Source organism: Acomys russatus, chromosome 1, assembly GCF_903995435.1.
Source record: "Acomys russatus chromosome 1, mAcoRus1.1, whole genome shotgun sequence".
Lineage (NCBI taxonomy): Eukaryota > Metazoa > Chordata > Mammalia > Rodentia > Muridae > Acomys > Acomys russatus.
In genome coordinates, this window is record NC_067137.1 from 49,419,070 (window position 1) to 49,438,911 (window position 19,842).

The following is a 19,842-nucleotide window of genomic DNA, read 5'->3' on the forward strand; positions in this document are numbered from 1 at the left end:
AAATGATGTAACATATTTTTTAAATTAAATGTACATATAGTCATTTAAAATAGATACTACATATGTATTAAACATGATGAAAGAGAAATTTGTATGTTGTTAGTAATCATTACAGTTGAAAACTATTATTTCATTGAAAAATCATTCAACTGAGAAAGAAAGGGTGAAACATACCTTCTATCTCGAATATTGCATTGTTGTTTAGATACAGCTCTGTCAGACAATAGTTTCTAGTTAAAAATCCTATCCCATGTAGCTGAAAGTGAAAAATGATATGTTTTTAATCTCAAGACAACATGAGTGTGGCTTTTAACAACCATGACTATTTGTGGCTTTTGGACTGGGCTACAAGTTTGCACCTGAACTCTTATTTTTTCCACAGCTATGTGATAGAAAGGTGTTTTTAACCAACTTACCGGCAAAGTCTTCTGAGCACTTCTGAGCCAGACTCCTGGCTCCAGATTTTCTAACAGCTTCCCCTTGGTCCTGCTCACAAAGCCTCTGTCTGTTCCTCAGAGTCACGGCTCTCTAAGATAACGCACAGCCACACCTGTGTCTGTGATGTTTGCCCTTTGCCCTCATGTCCTATCCTCCTTGGGCATCACATTTCTGATTATGTATAAGAATTAGACCTACTTGTAGGTTTCTAGGACCCTCTGGATCCTTCTACTTTGCCTACAAGTAGAACATTATGATAGGCAGATTTGGGCCCAGGGGTCCCGCTCAAACTAAGGCACCAGCCAAGGACAATACAGGAGGTAAACTTTAAACCCCTACCCAGATCTAGCCAATGGTCAGAACATTCTCCACAGTTGAGTGGAGAGTGGGGTATGACTTTCACACGTACTCTGGTGCCTCATATTTGACCATGTCCCCTGGAGTGGGAGACCTGGTGACACTCAGAGGAAGGACAGTAGGTTACCAAGAAGAGGCTTGATACCCTATGAGCATATACAGGGGGAGAAGGTCCCCCTCAGGAACAGTCATAGGGGAGGGGAATAATGGGAAAATGGGAGGGAGGGAAGAATGGGAGGATACAAGGGATGGGATAACCATTGAGATGTAACAAGAATAAATTAATAAAAAAATAAATAAATAAAAAAGAATTAGACCTAGACCAGCAAACCATGCCATACTGCATTTTCACAATTCTGGCGATTTTTTAAACCATCCTGTGACCTTCCTGTAGCTTCCAACTGTTCTATTATTGTGGCTTTGGTCATCTTTTGTCTTTCTCTGGGCTTCTTTCTGGTCCTGGACTCGCTAATAATGGCCTAATGCTAAGCTTTCTTCTTACCCTACTCTACAAAATATCTTTGTTGTTTCAATATCCTTTGTATGAGAAGATGCAAAGGCCTCTATAACTGCAATAAAAGGCAACACTGCTAAGCAGAGCTGGTGCTAACAGCTCAGCAAGCTCCCAGCCACACCCGGAGCACTTTGCACTACACAGTCCTGCCTCTTCTGTTGTCTTGTTCTTTGCTGTTTTCCTCAAGGTCTTCCCAGGAACCTCTGTCTCTTTGACCATGCCCACATTTAAGTGGTACAATGAATTATTCTAGCACTCCAATTTTGTGTCTTCCTTAGGGAAAGGAGCCAAGCCCCTCCCACTCTCTTTCCCACCGCCATCCTCTTCTAACAATAGGGTAAAACTGCATCTTACTTTGTTCGTTCATTCTTCGTGTGTGTGTGTGTGTGTGTGTGTGTGTGTGTGTGTGTGTGTGTGTGTGTGTATTCATATGTTTAAGTTCTGGTATGTGCCAGGACCCACATGTAGAAATCAAAGAACAAGCTGTAGTGTCTGTTCTTGCTGTCTACCATGTTTGAGATAGTTTCTTTGTTTACTGTTATGTTTGCTGGGCTGTCAGTCCTCCAGACTTCCTGGGGTGGAGTGGAGGTACTGTCTCTGCCTCCTACAAGAGCATTGAGATTACAAATGTGTCTAGCTTTGTGTAGGTTTGAGAGATTCAAAACCAAGTCTCCATATACTCATGGCTAGAGCTTTACTCACTGAATCATCTCTCCAGTCCACATCCTATTATTATGATTATGATTATGATTATGATTATGATTATTATTATTATTATTATTATTATTATTTCAGTGAGTGTTTTGCTTGCATGTGTGTGTGCACCATGTGCATGCCAGGTGCTAAACCCCATGCAACTGGATTTATAGATGGATTTGGACTACCATGTGGGTGCTTGGAATTGAACACAAGTACTCTACAAGAGCAACAAATGCTCTAAACTATTGGGCCATCACTCCAGCCCCAAGCCCATATCTTACTTTTATGATTTATTTTAAAATTCAAAAAGCCAAAAATACTCCTGGAACATATCACTGTTAGGTGATATATATGTGTGTATATATGTCTATATATGTGTATATGATTGAATATATATACACATATGTACATATGTGTGTGTGTAAATGATACAGAGAGTAAGTCACATGTCAGAAGGCCTTGTGCTATCTGCAAAGAGAACACTGTTATTTTAGAAATCTCATTTTAAATTTTCTTACACCTTAATTTATTTTTGTGCATATGTACGGGTGCATATGTGGAGGTCAGAGGACAATTTGCAAAAGCTGCTTCTCTTCTTTCACTATGTGGATCCTGTGAATTGAGCGCAGGTTGTCAGGCTTGGTAGCAAGTGCCTTTACTCCCTAGCCATCTCATTGACCCTACCTCTATAGTTCTGGAAATAATTTACTTCTTTGTTTGAATTATGGTGATGCATAGTAGAGCACAGGATAGAGGAAGATATATTCTAAGGGTAGCAGATAATTAAATTTAAGAGTATTTACTTTACTGCTCAATAGATGACTATGATAAGGTAGGTGTGGTGGCTCACACCTTTAATTCCAGCACTCAGGGAGACAGAGCCAGGCAGTCCTGCACATCTATGAGTTCGAGGCCAGCCTGGTCTACAAAGTCAGCTCCAGGAGAGCCAAGGCTACACAGAGAAACACTGTCTCAAACAACAACAACAACAACAAAAACAAAGGACTATGATATATATTATATATATAGTATATAGGTAGTGCTAGGGAGAGAATCCTTGTGAAATAATTACTGAACAATTTTTTTATGCTTTTAAAAATAGAAAACCTTCTCGTGAATATAGATTTATTTTTTCTAAGGCTAGAAACTTATTAGTGATGAGACTAACGTGTTTTACCACTTGATGAATAGAGGCAGTTATATAGATGGCAATCTAGCTGTCTTGGAGTATTTATTGAAAATAAGTATCCTTCTCATTGTTCAGAAAAGCCATTTCATGTTGCACCCAAAAGGTGAAGGCTGCTTTCTTTGACAAATTTTCTTTAGTTTCTTATATTGGCAGTACTCACAATTTATGAGGCCATAAAAGGCACCTATACTGTTCATGCAATTTCCCAGGTTCCTCTCTACACCAAATCATGTGAGCATCCAGTCAGCACACAGAACCCTAAGGCTGCCACAGCTTCATAAAGGCCAGAGGGAAGCGCAGTTTCCCAAGGCAGGAAGAACCGTGCCCTGTATGGAAGGAAGAGTCCCACTTGACTTCCTGTCTCTGTGCTTTTCCTACTGGCTTCCAGCAAGAATCCACTGCCTTCTTTTCCTTCCCCCTCCCCTTATCTAATAATAACTACCAGCATGGGAAACCCATTGCCAGTGGGAACTGTGATATTTTCTGAGCACTTGCCCAATGCATATTTACAGCCATCACTACGAGCGGAGGTTCATTTCTCTTGCATTACTAACCCACACAAGAAGGACATTGCTGATCCTGCCACCCCCACCTGAGCTGGAGAATCCTAGTTTTTCCAAGGATAGTAAGACTGTATGGGTCATGATTACTGAGATATCGAGATGGTTCTGGGTGTCGAGGTAAGGGAGGGAGGTGAGGTGGAAAGGAAAGCACAAGGCTTCCCATGATGATGAGAAGCTATGCAAAGACAGAGCGGGAGAGCATTGTCGCCCAATTTGATGTCAAAGAAAATGTCCCAGTGAATAGTGTATCAGCAGGAGATGAATCAGGAAGGTGTTACTCTAATTTAGAAAAACATATAGGAGCCAAAAGTAAACTAATGGAAGAAAATGAGATGGCCCCAAGGTATAATTCATGTAATTGACATGATGTGGAAACTTAATAGATTGTTACAGCCAGAAACAGAATAAGATTATGATACTATTAAAATAAACTGTTATCACAGTTACTCATTAAAAAATCTACACTTTTGTTTATAGAGAATAATACGATGATAGTAAAATTTATGTTTAGTGCAATATTCACAAATCACAGGCCTTAATTCAAAGCTTGGCATTCTATGTTTTACATTATAGCAAGGGATTTCCTTTGTTATTTAACCATTATTATTAATTCACATGAGCTCTTGCATGTAAATTACTTTTGGGAAACTGCTGGGGAAAACAAAGACTGGCGTGAATCTAAGCGAAGCAAGCACTCTCCAGAGCAGTGGGTCTCAACCCTCCTAATGCTGTGACCCTTTACTACAGCTCCTCATGTTGTGGTGACCACCAGCCATCAAGTTATTTTCACTGCTAGTCCATAACTGTAATTTTGCCACTGTTATGAATCACAATGTAATTATGTGTTTTCTGATGGTCTTATGTAACCTCTGTGAAAGGGTCATTCGACCCACGGACTGAGAACCACTGCTCTAGAGCTAGGCTGCTCCAACTTTGGACTAGATGATTCTCAGCTGGTTTTTGTCCTGGGCCAACATGCCATCCATCCCTAGCCCATAACTGGTCAACGGCAATAGCACACATGTTTCAATTGTGACAATAAAAATACTTGACCTGAAATACAAAGAAAAAAATCTGGTTTATGTATAGCAATGTAAAGACTGGCCTCAAAACCTTTGTGTGATTGTAAAACAAGACTATGGAATTTTGACTTGTTGGGTAACCTCAAAATCATATACGTGATGCCTGCTGCCATGATGCACACCTGCTGCTGCATGGTAGTGTGTGGGTAACTGCCATGGAGATGAGTAAGTATGTGATAGGAAAGAAAGAGAAGTGGTCCATGGCCCATGTTACCACCAAATGCCATGCAGAAGTCCCTGGTCTGGGCTCTATCCTGGGGCCATCTTGATATCCAAGGGCTTTGCCAAGTTGGCCCCACCTCTTGATGGCTTCATCACTCAGGAGTGTGGGCCCCCATACTTAGCCCGGGCAACAAAGTAGAGCTGTCTCTGGTGGCATGGGTGCCAGTAAATGGGCCAAAGGGTATGAGTGCAGGAGAGCTGGCCTCAGCCCTCCATGGACATGTGGTGATGTGTGCCTGTGGGAAAACTGATCCCACCCAACACAGGGGTGATACAGGAAAGTTGGCTCCACCTCTCTCACCAGCTGCAACATTTCTGAGAGCTGGCCCTGAGGTTGGGAGAGTGAGGAAAGTGGCCCTACCCCTTAGCAGGGGTAGTGCTGGAGACCTGGGCCAGGTGATATGGGTGTGGGAGAAATGGCCCTGATGGTGTGAATGCAGGAGATCGAGTCCCACCTGTTGCTGGCTGCTGCAAGCAGGAGAGCTGTCCCTGCTTCTCACTTAGGCAGAGCAGGAGAGTTGGCCCTGGCAAGAAAGCTGCTGGGTTAAACAACACAGCCACTGGCCAAGCCCAGATGAAGGACTTTGAGTTGGCCCACCACAACATTGACCTGATCTATGAACTGCTGAAGCATGTGAAGGGGCCAGTCCTTCAGAAGCAAGGCTGCAGGATCTCCATGACACAGGGCAGCAGCAAGGTATCTAAGAGGAACCCCCATGAGGACCCAGTATGGATAGTGTAGCAGAAACCAGAGGCCTCGAACCAGACCAATGATTCATTACAGTGAACATTTGCCAAGCAAACCTGTTTGTGTGTGGCACACTGAGTCACACCACAGCTTATACAGTGAGTTTGTTGCTGTTGTTGTTGTTTTCACTTCTATTTTTGTTTTCTTTGAAGGGGAAGGTTGCAAGGGCGGAGGGTAGATATGGAGGGATGAGGAGATGAACGGGTGTAATGTGGGCAGGTATGGCCCTCATAGACTCCTGTGTTTGAATGTTTGGCCGTAGGGAAGGCTACTATTAGGGAGTGTGAGCTTGTTGGAGGAAGTGTGTCATTGTAGGGGCAGGATTGGAGGTCTCCTATGCTAAAGTTGTGCCCCGTGTGGAACACAGTCTCTCCTTGCCGCTTTTGGACAAAGATGTAGAGCTCCCAGCACTGTCTCCATCACTATGTTTTCCTGCATGATGCCATGTTTCCCACCATGGTGATAATGGACTGAACCTCTGGAACTGTAAGCCAGCCCCATTAAATGTTTTCCTTTATAAGAGTTGCCACTGTCACAGTGTCCCTTCACACTAAGGCAGAAGTTGGTTCTAGGAGTCAAGTATTGTTCTGATAGTCCTGACCATGCTTTTCTTTGGAGGAAAATTGACTCCTTTAAGTAGTGCTTAATAGGCCATATTAATAAAAGCATGGAAGGCAGTAGCACTGAGGGTGATTTAGACTGCGGGAGCCTGGCTCAAGAGGTTTCCAAGGATAAGAATGTTAGTATGTTGCCTAGAGAATATTATATTTCGGTGAAGAATGTGGTTTTTTTTTTTTTTTTTTCTCTTCTCCAAAGAGTCTGCCTGGGGCTAAAGTGAAGAGATTTAGATTAATTGCATTGGCAAAGGAAATCTCACAATAGCGTAGTGTAGAGTCTGGCATGTGGTTACTACTGTTCACTCTCATGAAGAGCGTTTTGATGAAAAGGAGCAAACCTAGCAAGGAAAAAAAAAAAAAAAACAAAATGTATGTGGTTCAAGGAGAAAAGGGACACCAGGAAGTAAAGAGCTAAATCCTGTGCTCAAGGAGATAAACAGACTTAAGATATTAAATGCAATAAAGGAAATGGTGATCTCAGGACAAGATCCCACCCAGATAAACTTCCATCGTGTGAAAAGGATGAAAGAACAGTTTAGACCCAGGCAGTGATGATACACGACTTTAATCCTAGCATTCAGAAGACAGACGCATGCAGATCTCTGAGTTCAAGGCCTGCCTGGTACAGAGCTAGTTTCAGTTTTGTTTTGTTTTGTTTTGTTTTTAAAGGCTTAGGTCCAGGCATGGAGGTATACACCATCAATCACAGCATTTAGGAGACAGAGGCATGCGGATCTCTGAGTTCTCTTTAGGCACTTTGGTTGAGTCAGTGAGTTGAGGGCAGTGCAGTGGCAATGAGTTTGCAGCAGTTCAGTTCATGCCATTCAGAGGCATTTTTTTTTTTTTTAAACTAGGAGAGTTTTACAGAAAGAGGTTGAAGACAGAACAAGCTAGACATAGGAAAAGACAGTGAGCTAGAGAATGAGGAGGAGCCCGAAGATACTGCCAAAGTCAGTGTGAAGCCAAGAAGATCAACTCGCTCAGAGGCTGTGAGGGAAGCCAGGTTGAATCTGTCAGCTTGGAGAGGAGTTTGAGCCAGAACAGCTGAGTTGAACCAGCCAGCCAGAGCTCAGAAAGAGCTACACAGGTATTCAGTAGTAAGTCTCAGAGGCTGAGAACATTCTAGGCCTAGATTAGATTGTCTGGAGGCTAGAAGGTTACAGGACTAGGCCCAGGCCATCAGACAGAGGCAGTAAGCCTCCAAGACAGCAATTACATCTGGAGAATAAATGTTACTTTGATTCCTATGCTCAAGCTATGCTTAGTGTGGAACACTGTCTCTCCTTGCTGCTGCAGATAAAGCTATAGAACTATCAGGTCTGTCTCCAGCACTGTGTCTGCCTGCATGCTGCTATGTTCCCCACCATGACTATAATGGACTAAATCTCTGAACTGTAAGCCAGCCCCAATTAAGTGTTTTCTTTTCTAAGAGAGGCTGTGGTTATGATGTCTCCTCAAAGCAATAAAACCCTAACGACGACAATAGGGTTGGGAAGGATGATGTGAAATTCACAAAGAATCATTTAAAAGTTTTAAAAATCATCCACACAATCAAAGCTCTTAGTAGATTACATTTGGAGGAGATAGACGTCAACTCAATACATATATGATGAACTCATATCAGTTCCAGATGTCAAACACTGGAAGTGCGTTCTCAAAGATAAAACACCCATGCTCTCACCACTTCCCATATACTAATAAAAGTCCTAGAATAAAAGGCCTCTTCATAGGAGAGGAAGGAATGAAGTTATATTTATATACTGATGACAGGACCTTCAGTGTAGAAGTACTGAAGACTGATCCCAACAAAACCCTGTTAAAATTGTTTATTATGTACCTGTATGAGATGTCATATTGAAATCCAGCATTATATAGAATTAATATATACTGATAAAAGCATTTTTAAAACCTGTTAGATGTAATCAAAGGGTTTAAACAAAGTTATAGGCTACAAAGTAAGCACAAAAAATTAGACTTCTAGATACTGATAAGGCTGAGAATGTGGCTCAGTAGTAGAATCTTTATCGGGCATATACAGGACTCTGAGGTCAATCTCCAACACTACAAGAAAACAAGATAAAACTAATATTTATATACTAATAAGAACTATCCCAAAGGGAGATTAAGGAAATAAATAATGGTACTTAAAGTAGCAATAGTAATACAAATATATGTAAGTTTATTCAAAAAGGCAAAAATAACTTTTAACTGAAAACTAAAGAAAACATCAATAGAAAGACATCCCATATCTATGACTTTAGAAAATTAATCCTGGGAAAATGTCCATGTCACCCAAAGTGATACAATTTCCATCAATTTCTCAATGATACTTTTAAAAATAGGAAAAAAAAAGAGAGAGAAAGAAAACCTTAAATTCACATGTACCCACAAAAGACCCCAAATAGCCAACATCTCTTGAATAAAAGCAATAAAGCTGGAGGCATTCTACTTCCTGACTTTAGAACACTGTATAATACAACTGTCACTGAGACACTGTATAACACACCTAAGAAACACTGAACAATAGAAACATCCCAGAATTAAAAATAATTTTTATTCTGCCTGCATGTGTGCCTGTGCCCCACCTGCATGAGGTGCTCCAGAGGCCAAAAGAGGACATCAGATCCCCTGGAACTGGAGTTACAGAGGTCAGGAGCCACCATGTGGGTATTAAGAATCTGACTCTGATTTCTGGAAGAGAAGCCAGTGCTCTTAACTGCTGAGCCATCTCTCCAGCCACTCAGTTGATTTTTGAGATGAAACCAAAAATACACACAGGCAAAGGGTGGTCCCTTCAGTAGATGTTTTTGGAAAAACTGGCTGTTCACCTGTGAAAGGATGGGATTGGATCTTCATCTCTAACCACATACAGAACATCATCTCAAAATAAAGACCCATATGTAAGAGCTGAAGATAAAATGACTAAAAGACAGCACAGAAAAAGCCACATGCATTGATCTGGCATTGATTTTTTTGGTTATCACCCTCAAAGCACAGGTAACAAAAGGGAAAAGAGATAAATGACAGAACATTAGAAGTTCCGCTCCGCTCCGCTCTACTCCACTCCAGCAAAAGAAACAATGAACATGAAAAAACATCTGCAGTATGGGAGAAGACATCTGAAAATCACGAGTCTGGTGAAGGATTAATGTGTAAAACATTAGTAACAACAACAACAGTAAACAGCTGGGGGCTGGAGAGATGGCTCAGTGGTTAAGAGCGCCACCTGCTCTTCCAGAGGGCCTGAGTTCAATTCCCAGCAACCACATGGTGGCTCACAACCATTTATAATGAGATCTGCTGCCCTCTTCTGTAAAGCACTCATATGCAATAAATAAAATTAAACAGCTGGATTGAAAGTGGGTGAAGGAGGAGTGGCTGAGGGAAGAGGAGGCTCATGGAGAGCTACAAGAGACACACGCCATGGTCTTCACGGAGTCTCCATTGCGACCACATTGCAGGCAGGCAGAGGGTCAGGAAGAGTGGGCATGGGGGTGGGGGGAGGTGTAGTTTGGGTTAGGGGAGTGGTGAGGGCTGAGGACTGAGAATGATAGCCACTATTGGCTGAGAGCACCTACAAGACAGTGAGGCAGGAGTACTGCCGCGCCAGCGATGCACCGGGCCCAGGCTTTTGAGATCTTCAAGGTGGCCACCATTTCCAAGTGTCCCCTCACTTCACTTCTGCATAGGTGCATTGCAGATGGGTACAGCCATCTCAGTTGTCTCCAAGAATCAGCCTAGCCCAGAGCCATCACCCTTCAAGTTTACAGGTAACAGATTGCTCTGTTCTTACCTGGGATGGGTGTACCTGCCTGACCTCCAAATAAATAAATGAACATTTTAATCACCTCAAATATTTTTTAAAAAATGAAAGATGTTATCAAGCATATGGAAGAGTTGGGTCTCCGCTGTACTGAGTTTGGAATGTCAGAGGTGTGGCTGTTCTGGAGGGCATTCCTGCACCCTGGTCAGCAATCTCTTTTCTCAATGTGTATGCAAAAGAATAAAATCAGAATCTCAAAGGGTTAATCTGCACTCCCACATCCACTGCTGGATTATTCAAAATAGCCCAGAGGTGAAAAGCAACTCAAATGTCTGCTGACAGGGAAAGGGATGAAAGAAAAGCTGCAGGTCACATATGATGGAATATCAGTGGAATATTAGTCTTGGAATATACAGAAATCTTACAATGTGAACCTGGAAGACACCATGTTAAGTGAAATAAGGCAATCCTGAAAGGACAGAGACAGTAAAATCCTTACTCGTGAAGTATCTAAATAGCCAAATTCCTAGAAGCAGAAAGTAGACCGTGATGATTTCTGTGGCCTGGAGCAAGGAAACTAGGACGTCATTGATCAGTGTGTATAAGTTATAAGACATAAGTAACTTCTAGAACTCTACTGTGAAACATGGTGCTTGTGTTTACCAATGAGGCAGTGCACAATTAAATATTTGCTAAGGAGGTAAATTTCATATTAAGTATTCTATCCCCTCTGGGAATCTTCTTGAGTGAGGTCATTTTGGTTGGGCAGTGGTTTCATGGGTGTATGTGTTCATTCAAAGTTATTCAGTTATACATTTTAAATGTACTTTTTTTTTTCCTAAAGCAGGATTTCTCTGTGTGGCCTAGGTGTCCTGTAACTCACTCTGTAGACCAAGCTGGTCTCAAACCCGCAGAGAAATGCCTGATTCTGCCTCTCAAGTACTGGGATTAAAGGCATGCACCACCATCGTCTGGCTGTACGTTTTAAACGTATGCAGTTATTTATGTTTCAGTTATACCTTCATTCAAATATTAGAAATGTGCCCTGGTGAGATGGCAGAGTTAAAATCACTTACTGCTCTTGCAGAGGACTGTAACTCTATTTCTTCTGGCCTCAGCCAGCCCCTGCATACATGTATGCATACACATACGTATACACACATAAAATTAAAATTAATATTTTTTTATATTTTGTTAATTTATTCATATTACATCTAAATTGTTAGCCCATCCCTTGTATCCTCCCATTCTTCTCTCCCTCCTGCTTTTCACCTACTCCTCTCCCCCATGTCTGTGACTGAGGGGGACCTCTTCCCCCTGTATATGCTCATAGGGTATCAAGTCTCTTCTTGGTAGGCTGCTATCCTTCCTCTGAGTGCCACCAGGCCTCCCCATCAGAGGATGTACAGAAAGCACATCATACAAATATATAACTCTTCTGGATTACATATAAAAAGCTTTATATAAAATAAGCATTTAGGGGCTGGGGACATAGTTCATTGAGTAGAGCATTTGCTTTACATGCAGAAAATACTAAGTTTGAGCCCAACAATCTAACATTGGGTATGTAATGGTGATGAGTTATTACATGATACCCTGTGTTTAAAATACAAAAAATAAGCTGGGCATAGTGGTGTACGCCTTTAATCTCAGCACTTGGGAGGCAGAGGCAGGTGAATCGCTGTGAGTTCAAGGCCAGCCTGGTCTACAAAGCAAGTCCAGGACAGCCAAGGCTACACAGAGAGACCCTGTCTTGAAAAACCAAACCAAACTAAACTAACCAACCAAGCAAGCAAACAAAAAAACAAAAAATATAGCTAGGCTCAGTGGTACACAGATGTAGTCCAAGCACACACACACACACACACACACACACACACACACACACACACACACACAGAGAGAGAGAGAGAGAGAGAGAGAGAGAGAGAGAGAGAGAGAGAGAGAGAGAAGAGAGAGTGTGTCAGGTAGATTTCTATTAGTTTGAAGCCAGCATCATCTACAAAGCAAGTTCAGGACAGCCAGAGCTACACAGAGAAACCCTGTCTTGAAAAATAAACAACTAAAAAATTTAAAAATAAGAACAAGAAAATAAACAAACATTTAGTTAAAAAGAGCACTTGAAAATTAAAGATTTGAAAGCAGCCTTAAAGAACATGATGGACGTGTGGGAAAGAAAGATGAAGGGCTTTGGGAAGAAGCGTAGACTGTGAGGAATATAAACAGGAAAATGCAAGATGGCTGACCTCAATTCAGCAGCTACATGTGTGTATATGCGTTGTATGTGTAAATATATGTGTTTGTGTGTGTGCTTATGTGTCTGCTTACTGGTGTGTGTTTCTGTGTATTGTGTATATTCCCAACAGAGAAAAATGTACATAGACGAAGAAATGAAAATACTTAAGAAAAATGTCCCCAAATCAGAAGACCACAGATTTTTACATTGAAATATGCCCCAATTCAACACAACAGATAAAAATGGGTTCCCACTGTCACAGCTTTGTTCCTGTTGCTGTGATAAAGCATCCTGGCAACTAACAACATAAGGGAGATAGAGTTTATTTTAAGCCATGGTGTCAGGGAAGTTGCCGCACCAGGAAATTATGACAATTATTCACAATACCTCCATGGTTTAGAGTAGGGAGAAATGAAAGGTGTACATTTAATATTCTACTCACTTTCCTACTGGTATACAGTTCAAGACACCCCTGCCCCGCCCCCATCCCCGTACTGGTGCTGATACAATGGTCTGAGTCTTTCTGTAACAATTAACACAGTCAGTACAGTCCCCCCCAGACCCAGCTGCAGACTACCCTTCCCAGGCGATCCGAGGTTGTGTCAAATTGAAAACTGAAACTAACCGTCACACTATCATCAACACATATCATCGTGAAATATCAGGACAGTTGAAGATAAAGCAGAGCAGGCGTTTCCAGATCTTGTCACTCATGTGAAAGTGTGTGCATGCACGTGTGTTCAAACTCCCCCCACCCTTCCCAAATCAGGATTCAGATGGCTTCACATGTTTCAGGGGATACATTGGAAAGTAAGAAAACAATAGAGGAATACCTTATCAGGAACCTAAAATTCTGCTGGCGAAATAAGCCAAACTCTTGTGTCAAATACAAGGGTTGAACACACACAATCACAGGCATTCACAATAAAAATATATGATCTGCGAACCCGTATCCAGGTATACAGTGGAGGAAAAAGAAAGGCAGGCATTACAGGAGGTGGGAGATCTTAGGATTTCCCTAGGGAGGTGGTGAAGGTGACAGGAGCTGCAGACAGACACACAGGGCTGGCAGCCCGGAGCACATTCAAAGGGCCTGGGCAGAGTAAGGCCATGGGCAGAACTGAGTGCATTCAGGTTTGTTCAGTTACAAGAGTTGGAGCTGAGAACGCAGTAACAATACGTTAGTTTGCTAGAGCAGATCAGGGAATGTTTGTCTGAAATAGAAGATTCTTTACAATTGTAGAGTCTGAAAGTGTGAGGCTGAGGTGTTGCTGGGAGTTGTGTGGTTCTGAGACCTCTCAGGCTTGTAGAAGCCCTCTTTTTCCTGTCCTCGCGTGAGCTTCCCCTGTGCATATGAAAAGCATCGCTTTGTGAGCCCAACTCATCTCTTTTATAAAACTGCAAGCATAATGGATTAGGGCCCACCCTTAATACCCCGTTTAACTTAATTACGTCTAAATACCCTATCTCCAATGCAGTCACATGGGACCAGAGATCGTGACTTATACACATGACTATAGGGAGACACAATCCAGCCCTCAGGGGGCAAAGTCAAACAAACAGGAACTCCAGGGAATCAGAAGTACAATAAAGGGAGACTGGGGTATAATGCATGGTTTAGTTCTGAAAAGCATACTTTGTCTTAACAATGTAATGAGTGAATATTGATTTAACTGAAATTACAGAACAACCACATCAGGAGACCAGGAAGCGGAAAGTATGTGTGTGTGTGTGGTACAAAGTGGGAACAAGAAGGAGAAGGAACGAAACCCTCATGTTCTTTAGTGGAAACAAAATGACTGCACAAGAGGAAAATCAAGAAGTAGCAATGCCGACCTGGGTTTTGCAGAAATACTAGTTAGATACCAATGTGCCACTGAGAAGGACTGAAAGGCACACCGGAGCACAGCAGATGGGGTGAACCACTGGTCCCCTTGCTAATTTATAGAACTACTCAATTCTTTAAACTTTTATTATGTGAGTACATGGTGCTATTAATTTTTTAAAATATTTTTAAGGCCGGGCAGTGGTGGCGCATACCTTTAATCTCAGCACCTGGGAGGCAGAGGCAGGCAGATCTCTGTGGGTTTGAGGCCAGCCTGGTCTACAAAGCAAGTCCAGGACAGTCAGGGCTGTTACACAGAGAAACCCTGTCTCACAACAAAAAACAAAACAAAACAAAACAAACAAATGAACAAACAAAAAAACCAAAACAGCCTCCCCCCAAAACCCCAAAACCCCAAAACCAACAACAACAAAATACTTTTAAAGGGTTGGAAAGCTGAATCTTCCTATTTATTCTGTAACTGCATATGCAAATGTTTGTTGTTTTGTTTTTATTAGTGTTCCATTTATCCCATTACATTTCTTTGTTGTGATGACCTTGGAAGCAGTTAAGAACAAAGCACATTGCCCGAGCTGCTCTAGGGACTGTGAGTCATTAAGCAGGCACAGAACATAGGCTCTTTCCCTAGCCTTCAGTCCAACAGTCATTCACGAAATGGTTACTCTTTCCAGGCATTCCGTCAGGAATCATTATTTCTTTCATTTTGGTTATTTTTTGTGTGTCTCTAAACATCATCAATAAAATTTGAGAGAGAGCATAATATCTCAGAATCTGACCTTCTCTCTAACTCCAAGACATCCTCAGTGAGTCCTAGTAGAAACTAGAGCTTACTTCCCATCAGACAGCATATTTGCTTTCCCAGACATTCTGCAGTTAGGCACGGACAGCATCCAGACCAAGCCATCACAGTGTGCTGGCCCTGCCCACCAATCAGGAAACAGCAAGACAAAAAGCTGACTTAATTCTTAGGACCGCAGAGATGAGACAATGTTGACCACAGCAGTGAGCGTGGTGGCAGTGTAGAGAGTCTGTGCGTGGTGGCTGCCTCTGCCGACACCAACAGGACAAACATGGACTTCTGCTGCTCTGTGGAAACTCATCTACAATATGGTTTTTAACCTTTCTTCACTTTCTTCTTCTTCTTCTTCTTCTTCTTCTTCTTCTTCTTCTTCTTCTTCTTCTTCTTCTTCTTCTTCTTCTTCTTCTTCTTCTTCTTTTAAACCAAGGTTGCGTTTGATCCTGGGAGTTTTCTAAACCTCATGATATCTACCCAATGTGTTTACAACAATCCTTTTCTGCTTCTATGATTAGGATAATACTTCTTTTCTTTTTTATTATTTATATTGGTGAGTACGTGAAGAAAAGTTTCTATTGTATTGCCTAATAAATAGGAACTAACATTAAATTAACAAAAGTAAAACGCTGAGGAAAAGATCCCTTACTTTCCGCAAGTTTATAGTTGATGACCAAGGACATGCCATTTGTGATTCACTGACAAATTGAAATTTCTGTATTATTGAGAAAACTCTAGGGTTTTAATATACTCCTCCTTCCATTAAACAGGCAGTGCCAGGCTGCTGAAGTCTGTTGGCACAGAGGTGAGGAAAAACAGACAAAGGCCCCTGGCTTTGCTGTAGTAGAAGAAGAAGATTGAATAAATAAAACGTGTACACACAAAAATAAGTAAGGCGCCCCTTATGGTGTAAGTGGATAAATGCTATGGGAAGAGGCCTGGAGGTGGAGAAGAGGGGGTAGGACTGTTGGAGAGTTGCCTTCCAAGGAGGCTGCTTGTGTGCAGGGCCAGAGCTTGGGATGGACCAACGCTAGATGGAGAGAGACAAGATGGTGGCCGGAATGGCTGGATCAGAGCTTCATGGCTGAACAATAGCCAGGGGCTCTTTGTGTAGTACTGAAAGTAACAAGAAGACATCTGGATTTTGAGCAGTGAGGGGACTTATTTTCATAGGTCACGGGTTTCTGTTGTTTTGTTTTGTTTCTTTTTGCTTTTGTCATATTGAGTGATTCTTAGTGATGGGGTTAATTCTTCTCCTGACCCAAGGAGTAACTGATGATGTGGAAACAGTTTTAGTTGTAAGTCTTGTCAGGGAATTCTTGTCCTAGGAACCAACAGGTTGAGGCCACAGGTACTGCTAAATATCTTAAAATGGCCAACTGTCACCATTAAAAAAAAAAACCCAGCTCAGAAAGTCAGTAACATCATGGCTGAGAACCTCTGAGAAAAGACCCCGCCCCAAGACCAGGGATTCAACAGCACAGTTACAGTCTCAGGAACTTTACATTTGTCTGTAAATTAAGTTATTTATGTTTAATATTGAACTACTATATGTCTTAAAATAGAATTTTAAGTATTTGCCAGAGGGGTTTCTTTTTACAACTAAATTATTTAAATATTTTTGCTTGTTTGATTTGTTTTTGTTTTTTAAGACATGGTTTCTCTGTGTAGCCTTGGGTATCCTGGACTCACTTTGTAGACCAGGGTGGCCTTGAACTCACATCAATCCACCTGCTTCTGTCTCCCAAAGTGCCACCACATCTCCAGTTTATTTAAATTACTTTTTTTAAGTCAACATGAAAAATAGAAGGCCTCTTTAGGCCATCTTCCTACATGTGTATTGTTATACTGTCCTGGTTAGTTTTATGTCAACTTGACACAAGCTAGAGGTATCTGAAAGGAGGGAACCTCAGTTGAGAAAATGTTTCCATAAGATCCTGCCGTAAGGTGTTTTCTTAGTGATCAGTGGTTCATGGAGGAGTGCCCAGCCCACTGAGGGTGGTGCCATTCCTAGAATCATGGTCCTGGGTTTTATTAAAAAAAAGGGGGGGCGGGGGCTGAGGTGACAGAGCACAGTGGCATACACATATAATCACTTGAGGAGGCAGAGGCAGGTGGATTGATGTGAGTTCGAGACCAGTCTGCTCTACAAGGCAAGTCCAGGACAGCCAGGGTTACACAGAGAAACCCTGTCTTGAAAAACCAAAAAGAGAAGGAAAGAGAGAAATCAGGCTGAGTAAGCCACGACGAGAAAGCCAGTAAGCAGCCCTCCTCCATGGCCTCTGCATCAGCTCCTGACTCTAGGTCCTGCCCTACTTGAGCTCCTGTCCTGACTTCCTTTGGTGATGAGCTGTGATGTAGACGTGTTAGCCGAATAAACCCTTTCCTCCCCACACGGCTTTGGTCAAGGTGTCCCATCACAGCAATAGTAACCCTAGCTAAGACACTGCTCTAATTCATTCCTCTGCCTGTGGCCTTCTGCGTCCTTTCTCTTCTACTTTAGCTTTTCTCCAGTTTAGTCCCCCTTTTTGCTTCCTTGTCATATATATTCCATTACTTTCTGTTCCCAGATTTCCTCAAGAAAGGTGGGTTCCTCTTTCTACCTTTGTGATTTAAAACACCCCCCTATACACAAACCCACATTCTATAGATGAACATTTGTCTTTCTGAACCCAGCTTGTTTTGCTTAATATAATGATTATGCAGTTTCATGCAGTTCCCTGTAAATGTCATGATTTCATATGTCTTCATGGCTGTGTAAAATTCCATTCTGCCTGTGTAACACTTTCTTTATCCATTCATTGGTTGATGGGCATCTAGGCTGATTCTATTTCCTGGCTCTTTTGAATAGAGTAGCAATGAACATGGATGTGCAGGTGTCCCTGTGGTATGTTGACTGGAGTAGTGCATCTGGGTCTTATGGGCATTCTATTTTTGTTTTGTTTGTTCACATTTCCTACTGACTTCTATGGTAGCTGCATGAAGCTACATTCATACCACCAGTGTATGAGTTCCTCTTCCCCAACATCCTCACTAGCACTTGCTGTCGTTGGTTTTCCTAATGACAGCCATCTTTATTGGGTTAGGGTGGAATCTTACAGCAATTTAAAATTGCATTTTGTATGGGAGAATTTTAGTAATATAATATATATGAAGGAAAAATAAATTAAAAACTAATATTCACCTTGTATTTTAAATTTTATTTCTATGATACGTTTGCTTAATAACTAAAACAGCATTTTATACTAGCTTAAAACATAACCTTAGCCAGGTGCAGTGATCCACACCAGTAATTCCAGCACTCTGGATGGCAGAGACAGGCAGATATCCATGAGTTCGAGGCCAGCCTGGTCTACAAAGTAAGTCCAAGACAGCCAAGGCTATATAGGGAAACTTTGTCTCAAAACAAACAAACAAACAAAAAACATAAACCCAAACCAAAGCAAAACCCAACAACAACACCAAAACCCAAAACCAAACCAAACCGAAACCAAAACAAACAAAAAAGCACAAAATAAAACACACACACAAAGAAAACAAACTTTAAAAATTAAACTTGAAAACATTCAGAAATAATTGTTGTATCTAATCAGGAAGATTATCATTTACATGTTTACTCCCTCCTACTTGCAAATAATTTTTATAGGAGTACTTTCCAAAAAATAAATATTAGTCCTTTCTTTAAAAATCACAACTCAAGGAGTATGGCTCAACAGTTACAAGCAGTGGCTGCTCTTCCAGAGGACATGGATTTGATTTCCAGCTCCCCATGAGCTGGCTCACAACTTCTGAAACACTAGTTCCAGAGGACCTACTGCCCTCTTCTGGTCTCTTCAGGCACTGCATGCATGTGGTACACATAAACACAAATTGGTAAAAGACACATATATGTAAAATAAAAATTTAGTAAAAAATAAAAACTGGGCATATGCTGTTCATATCCATAGATCTCACAGCCATGCAGTGAGCTTTATATTGGTTATTTGTGTGTGTGTGTGTGTGTGTGTGTGTGTGTGTGTGTGTTTAATGCTTTAACATTTGGCAAAATATATCTCTTTCAACAAAGTTGACAGCGTAATGTAGTTAATGTTGCCCTGAGGTAAGAGGAATTCATCATAAGAGCACAAATTATGTTGAACTCGTGCAGCTCATTTTATTAATAGCTGGTATTCAGTATGAGGGTTGCTTTCAATTATTTTTCTGGAAAAAGGTAAGATGTTTCTAAATAACTAAACGCATATACCCAAACTTATTACAAATAAATCTGAGGGATATATCCAAAAATTCTGCATTATGGGTACCTAGTCAATCATCAATCAATAGAAAAATTCATGTTGTCTTAGCTCATTCACCTGTTCCAGAAGCACTTAGAATACGTCAGGTGGGTTCATCTTTCCACGTTACAGACTATATAGAAGTATTCTTTCGAGAAAAAGCAAGTGATGATTTTTAGAGAGTGCACAGTTCACTGCACATAAGAAAAAGTCAAGAGAAGGACTCTCCTTATGCCACCCTGCTCCCCACCCTCTTCAAAAGAAAGGATAAAATGCAATCCTTTACATCCTGCATAATGTTTCTGTAGGTCAACTGAATGAAAAGTCAGTGGGTGACTGGAGGTAGGACATTACCACAGATAGAAAGCCGAGAAAGACCACAAATTCCTTAAACATGTCTCTCCCCTCAGACATAGTGCAACATTTGTACATGTTATTCCTTTCAAAAGTGGCCGCTGCATGGAAAACAACGATGAATCACTTTTGCCATGCCTGATGAGC

General features: G+C 41.5%; 1 protein-coding gene across 1 annotated transcript in view; it reads right to left on the minus strand.

Annotated features, from left to right (window-relative positions):
- Positions 1-19,842, minus strand: part of Lrrc72 (leucine rich repeat containing 72) — a 46,280-nt gene that overhangs the window by 14,892 nt on the left and 11,546 nt on the right. Inside the window, exon 4 of the mRNA XM_051153684.1 lies at positions 175-256. Coding sequence (XP_051009641.1) covers positions 175-256 — 82 coding nt within the window. The remainder of the gene's footprint in view (positions 1-174; positions 257-19,842) is intronic.